At 44.6% G+C, this 6799-nt stretch overlaps 3 protein-coding genes across 3 annotated transcripts; 1 reads left to right on the forward strand and 2 right to left on the reverse strand.

The window, feature by feature from the left end:
* Window positions 1–1024: 1024 nt before the first annotated feature.
* Window positions 1025–4001, reverse strand: DI09_183p10 (uncharacterized protein; the record flags this gene model as incomplete). The annotated part of the gene is made up of 4 exons (XM_013383335.1): window positions 1025–1800; window positions 1866–3335; window positions 3361–3772; window positions 3801–4001. The coding sequence occupies 4 exons, from the start codon at window positions 3999–4001 to the stop codon at window positions 1025–1027; spliced, it is 2859 nt and encodes a 952-aa protein (XP_013238789.1).
* Window positions 4002–4055: 54 nt separating this feature from the next.
* Window positions 4056–4772, forward strand: DI09_183p20 (uncharacterized protein; the record flags this gene model as incomplete). Its single annotated transcript, XM_013383336.1, has 3 exons — window positions 4056–4096; window positions 4168–4468; window positions 4644–4772. The coding sequence occupies 3 exons, from the start codon at window positions 4056–4058 to the stop codon at window positions 4770–4772; spliced, it is 471 nt and encodes a 156-aa protein (XP_013238790.1).
* A 161-nt stretch (window positions 4773–4933) lies between these two features.
* DI09_183p30 (uncharacterized protein) lies at window positions 4934–5551 on the reverse strand (the record flags this gene model as incomplete). Its single annotated transcript, XM_013383337.1, has 1 exon — window positions 4934–5551. One exon carries the CDS (start codon window positions 5549–5551, stop codon window positions 4934–4936), a length of 618 nt encoding a protein of 205 aa, XP_013238791.1.
* Window positions 5552–6799: the final 1248 nt, after the last annotated feature.

Consider the following 6799-nt stretch of genomic DNA (forward strand, 5'->3'; position numbering starts at 1 on the left):
TCTTTGAAATCGAGGAAATGAGTGCTCAATTGTCAGAACTCGAAAATTTTTAATTTGAGCTTTTTCTGGGGTTGAATCGCGAGCCCGAACACTAACCTTGTAAAGCAATAAATTTATTATTTATGACCATTAAAAATTTGCACCTACAACGTCGGTTTTTGATTTTCAATTTAGTCCAGTGCTGAGATCAGGCGTCCCTTGCCACGATTCCGCCTATTAAAATTTAAAGCATAGCAAATTCTAAATGAGTGCAAGTTTGCATCTCTATAGCTAATGTTGGAGTTGCAACCAATTGTTCTAGTGATTGCCACTGCTTTGTATGATATCCAAAATGGCGATTGAAATTCCGCGTAATGTAAATATCAGATCTGAAATGTGCAAAAAGTCATAAAAAATTGCAATACACGTATGCTGTACCAAAGGGCCGATTATAAAGGTTCAAAATCGAACTTGTTCCGATTGGATTGTTGAGGTGAAATCGACTAAAGTTTTCGTGCCTCGTTTATAGATCTAGGCCTTCATCGGGGTTTAGGCTTTTATTTTGTTTAAAAGCTTTCAAAACTTTCACGAGCACTCCTATTTATGGGATCAGAATAGACTACTGATCTTGCCCCATGCAGCAATGGATTTGAATCTAATGTGATTTAATTGGACGCAAACAAACATCCTGGCTCCAAAGGAAATACGTCATACGGGCTTCGGGATGGAGGGAAAATACTAATGCCACAGTACGTATAGACTGGAAATGACATTCCGATAAAGACATCTATAATTGGTGCTCCAAGGGCTTTGACTCTCGCTCTTCATAAAGGCCTAGCATTTGAGCCAATAATAGTACACATTCTAAGTGCTTTGATCGGTAGATTACAGTACCACTCTCAATTTCTGCCTAGAAACATGATAAGGATAGCGATAAATTCTATTTCTAGTAAAAATGAGGCGGCTCATTGGTGATTATGCTGAACCGTCCATTGGGAATTTTGAAGTAAGGAACTTTTTATCTATGGGGCCAGTTCCAGCCTCCTCAGTTGTGAAGTTCAGACTCGTCGCGGTCGTCCGAAAGACGACGCCTGCATGTTTGATGTATGGAACGGAAGAAGGCAACCAGCCTAGATGTCCGCTTTGACGAGGCCAGGGAACGGTCGGCCATGACTGTGACGAGCGCCGGAATGGAGCCCATGAATGCGGCCACTTCAACTCCAGAAAAGTGAGCCTCTGGAAGTGCGTGCACGGCGGACTCCAATGCACCTCCAAGCGCAGAAAAGCTAGCCAAGGCACTGCTACTTTGTCGTACCGATGAAGAGCCCAAAGCAGACGCCGAGTCTAAAACTTCGCAGACCAGAAGAAGCAGGCGACTGATCTCTGGTATCATGTCGTAAGGGAATATTGTTGAACATATAACCACCTTGACGACGGCACGGATAAGAACGGCGGATGGGTCGCCCTGTAATGCTGCGAGCAGTGGTTGCCGAAGAGATATGGGCGCTTCTTCGTCCATGGCGACAAAGTAAATGTCGGCAAGCAGCTGGCAACATTCAAAGACCAGATCTGGATCAAAGGCTTGACATTTTCCCATCCATGCTGCAATCCATGTTACAGCAGCGCTAGCGAATGCAGGATCGCCTACTATATGCTCGGGCAAAAGCTCCATCACACTTCGAAGAAGGATGACCATTGCCTCCATAGAGCTCGGAACAAGAGCACCCCAACTCCAAAGACGTCTGAGCATTCCACTTACAAGAGCCACAAGAGCTGGATGCCCTACTCCCCGCGTAGCAGCAACTCGACGGACGAATGAATCTAAAATTAATTGAAAAATCTACTTGCAAGCCGSATATATGCCGCCGCATTGTCCAATGATTCACCAGAAGATGAATCCGGGTGCGCATCAACTTTGGAAGCCCAAAGATTCAATATGGCGATAGAAAGGCGCTCTAAAAGCAATGCATCTGACTCTGGCAGCAGTAAAGCGACCAGCAAGATGCTTCTAAGCACGCCTGCGTTAAGTGACTCAAAGTTCCATTCTCCAATAATGGAGGCCAATGAACGCAGCACAGGTACAAGGGTATCTTTTGCCGACGCGCGCTCAGAAGCAATAGCAAGCACAAGCTCAAGACTGCGAATTTCACGAGCGCTCCATAGCGAGGCAACTAACTCGCACAGCATGGCGGCAAGCCCTGCTCCGACAAGTAAATGTGCCAGGGCACCCAAGATACGCTCGTTGCGTGGGTGGCGGCGGAAAAGCGCACATATTGGCCCCACCCATCGTCCAGGATCCTCTTCAGCGCCAGTACCAACTCCATTAGCCAGTAATGTTTCAAGTGCCATCGCTGCCGCTGCAAACGTAAGAGATCCCCATGGAGCGCCACCGTCTTCTGCCAGTACGGCAAGGACAGCCTCGAGCTGAAAGGGGCCAAGGCGCGTAATGCGTTCTGTTCTAAGCGCTGTCCATGGCGCATATGCCGAAATAAAGAGCAGTGCGGCATACCAAAGCCGCTCGTTGGAGACGCCACGAGGATGGTCTGCCAAAAGCCGAGGTAATTGTTGTATTAGAGACCCAATTGGCTCCTCTGAAGTGTCTGGAACCGTTCCGGCAACAAGTCGCGCCGCGGTCAGAATTGCCTCTGCAAATCGTGCATCCATGATGGAGTTAGAAACGCTCTTGCTACTAAGCATGAGAAGCGTCGATAAATCGACGCCAAGAGTAAGAGCAGCAATCACAAGATCCTTGAGACCATCCCCTACGACGTGGCGAAAAGAGCGAAAGTCATCGACCTCTTGGCGCGTCATGGCCCCGTTGGGCCATTGCAGCACCGTAACCATCAAAGCAAACCCGCGAACAACAACCTCGTTTGCACTGATGCCATTTTTATGAGGTGATGAGTTCCCGTGGACGACGTGACCTTGTTGATAATTAGATGTCTGGATGGCATGATTGATGGAGTAGCTATTTTGGGCATTAGTAGAATTAGCTGCTCTTGCAACATCGACAAGACGATCCCAGAGACGAAGACTGGCGTCCGCCAAGCGCAAAGAGGGCGGTGAGAGCGATCCAAAGAGACCGTCACGCCACAATGTGCCTCCAAGTAACCCTAATGACAACTCAAAAAAGCAATCCATGAACTCGATCAACGCCAAGCCAAACACTTCAACAATTTCGTCATCTTTTGGTAGCTTTGGGATGGCGGCTGCCAGTAACGAGCCCATGTGTGCAGCATCAGCCTCACTGCCAGCATCTCGAAGTACTAGGATAATTTCCATCAGCAACTCTGAGACAATGGGCGCTGAAACTGCCCCTGCTATGAGCGCGGCTACGGCACCCTCATCCAATGCATCTACAAATGACAACAATTTTGGTACGCTCGCGGATCATGGAAAGAACCCTGCGGCCATCCGCCGCGCGGATCCAGTTTAGCATGCACTCGACACGCCTTTCTGCAGAAAATCCCTGCACCAGCGCAGGCAGCGTCGCAAGGTGATTATCGACGAGCGCCCCAGCTTGTGCGCGCTCTTCACTGGTCGTTGTACCCTCGATTAGCGCATTTGGATATGAAACAAGAAACTCCTCCACCATTTCCGGGTCTGCCAAGGCTTTCAATGTCTGCGAAAAGGAATCACCTTCACCATGCAAGCGAAGTGAAAGGCGGCTCAGACAGAGCGCTATCTGAATCCAGAAAGGGCGCGTAGATGTTGGCCCTCCTGGCGTTACCGCTAGCGAGGCTTGCAAGCTCTGTAGATTTGACACGTCTAGTTGTGAAGCATCAAAGGCCAGCTAAAATTATCTCAATTTGCATGGGTACCTTGCGGCGCAACGTTTGGGCTCCGAAAAGGCGATATGCTGCGGGGAGCCCCTGAGTCGAAATAAGCTCCATCGAGCCAGACCATGCATCCATTGTGTTCTGCCAGCGCGAGAGAAACCGATCCGCTGCTCTCCGGTCAGCAGCGGCAGTTGTGGCACCACCGGCATCATAGAGCAATCCCAAGGCCTCGACTAGCTCCATTATAAATTTAAATTCTGCTGCGCACTTGTGCCAAGTTGTTTTAATTTTAATTTAATGACGTCCAGGGATTTTGATATTCTTCGGCAACGGTACAAGTGAGTGGGTTAATTTATTGGAAACCATTGACCTTTAAAACCGTTTTCGTTTTCATATATTAACCTGATAGGTTTATTCCCGAGGACTCGCAGCGGCCAAATAAAGATTGGCAAGACAGGATGGTGCTTGGTTACAATGATTCTCTCTTTCGGGAGTTTGCACTATTCACCACAAGAGATCCTGCGGATTCCTGTGCAGGGCCTTCTTCCATAGCCATACGATGGCGCACAAAAGTCGAGGTAAAATCTGGAAAGGGTGTCTATATTTGCAGCAATCTATCTTGCTCCGCCTGTGAAGAGCTTTGTTGCTTCGAAGTGCCTTTTTCTTATGTGGAGGAGGGACGTCTTTGCAAGACCCTTGTTAAATTATCTGTATGTCCGTCATGCGCACGCCTTCTTCGAAGACGCAACTAATTTGGTGGCAGGCATTACTTTTAACCATCTTTTCACTTGGGAACAATTCGGCCTTGCGCCTTCAGTGTCTTGATGAATTTGCAAATTTTAGCTGGCGATGGCTGTTATTTGCAAAGGCTAGCCAGCTAAATAGACATTAAAGTTTTCACGTACAAAAATAAAGCACATGAAATTTGGCTTTTTGCGTCCTGGGGACCGTGTCACCGATGCCAAACCCAGTGATAGAGAAGCTCGTTTTAACGATCGCCTTGAGCTACCATAGACAAGCCAAGTAACACAAGCTTAGACATGGTGCGACATCTAAGCCTGATATACATGCCTATTCAAACTGACATCAACTGACATCTTGAACGACGGAGAAATGGAAGCTGGATTGATAGGAGTCAAATCTACAAGCAAATTTCAGGACGGGATACTTTTATTTTATAAAATAATAAGCACAAACAGGGTAGTTGCAACAGCCAATGCCGAATTTGTATTTGCACAAAACGCACCATCGGGAACAGGCACAGTATCAATTTTTTCCTTCTTTGACGGAGAGGAGGCAGAATCTGCCATGGCATCGTCGCGGAACTTGAAAAAAGTTGCACTTATCTTGAAAAGAGTAACATCGTTTTTCGTTCCTGTGATCAATACATTGTACCTTCCGCTTGCAATTGATTCAGGGAGTTTCGCACCTATAGAAAATTCATATGAAACTCCCGGTAAAAGGGGGAATGTGGGGACCGTTTTGCTCTCTGCCTGCGAAAACAGCTCACTAATCGGGATCGTTGAATCTACAAGATGAAATCCACAATGCTGGACAGAGAGTGAAACTTGAGCATCTGCAGCCTTGATGGGTTCTTTGGACTTTGTAATAAAAGAGCCCTCGATCTTGAACATTTCACCAGGAATTACGGGAGTGGCTCTAAGATCTCTGAATTCAACTTCATGGGTCTTATTTGCTAAAACTGTAAAAACCAGTGCGTCTGCCATTGGAAGCCCCATTAATGGAGATGGTATGAGAACAGCCAAAACTCCCAACACGAGAAGAAACTGCATTTAATTTAATTAAAGCTGAAAAAAATCCCAAACATCAAATATGATTTAATCCATCCAATAAAAAAGCCCTTTAAAGTGTCGCAATTATGCGAGTTATTTTTTGCATTTTATTCTCATTTCTGGGTGTATGCATGCGTATTTGCCTTCAAATCGCATGAGACTATGCTACGGAGAATACGTGAACGGCTACTTGTAGTCTTAATGATAAAGCTTTGTATCATAATTTATATTAAAGATCATCACAACAAACTGCACTCTTAATGTACATGGAACTCAAATTTATATGGCTTCCATAGGCAATCGAAAAGATTAGGGTTAGATGGTGTTTTTAACTTTGGAAAAGACTGTTATTATTGGAGCCATTCAAAAGCTTTGTCTGTAAACGCGTGATAAAAACAAAAATTGAGGCTATCTTAGCGAAAAACATATATCAGCTGTTGATTGAATAGTCTATAAATTTTGCATTTTATGTCATTTTGCGCTATTTTATTAAACCTGAATTTATCAAGCTGAGTTTCAACGGTGCTGACCTGGTCTCATAATAGTTTTGAATGTAAATAAATTTTCCATTTAAGAAATTATAAAAATAACCCCCCCCCGTCAATTGCAGGCCAAAAGTTGGTACCTACCAGTTGAAATAAAACACCCGATTAATTTTCTTGCCCCTGTCACCTTGAAGGGAAAGGCTGCAAATAAAAATTAATATAAACAAGGAATATTCTAATTTTAACAATCCATATATTTTTCTTCTTTCTAGCCTCTTCGTAAACCCTGGAGGTAGCTGTAAAACCACGAATCACAGAATTGAGGAGAAAACTCCACTTTTCACCTTATAAGGAGATTTAGGATTATCAAGGACATAAAAATATATATTTCCGAGTCTGATCTAAAAGAGGGTTTTTATGCCGATGCCATAGTAAAGATATGGATTTTTCAAGAATATATTCACAATCCCGACATATTTGAACCTACCAATAAAGTCTGTGCGCACCTAAAAAACTGAACATTCTCAGTTATATTTGTTTAAAATGGAGATAGGCCTTCAATTTCTCTACAAGAAATCATCCATGGCGATCGAAATGCCAGGAAAATTTTCCTTTTCTCAAAAAGAGAAATCAAGGCCGCAAATGGCGGTTCCAACATTGGGCTAAAAAAGAAATATGAACTCTCCAAAGAAAGCTTGAAAACATCTTATAAATTCAAAGCTTGAAAACATCTTATAAATTCAAAGCTTGAAAACATCTTATA

Source organism: Mitosporidium daphniae (assembly GCF_000760515.2).
Source record: "Mitosporidium daphniae strain UGP3 chromosome Unknown contig-183, whole genome shotgun sequence".
In the NCBI taxonomy this organism is placed as follows: domain Eukaryota; kingdom Fungi; phylum Microsporidia; genus Mitosporidium; species Mitosporidium daphniae.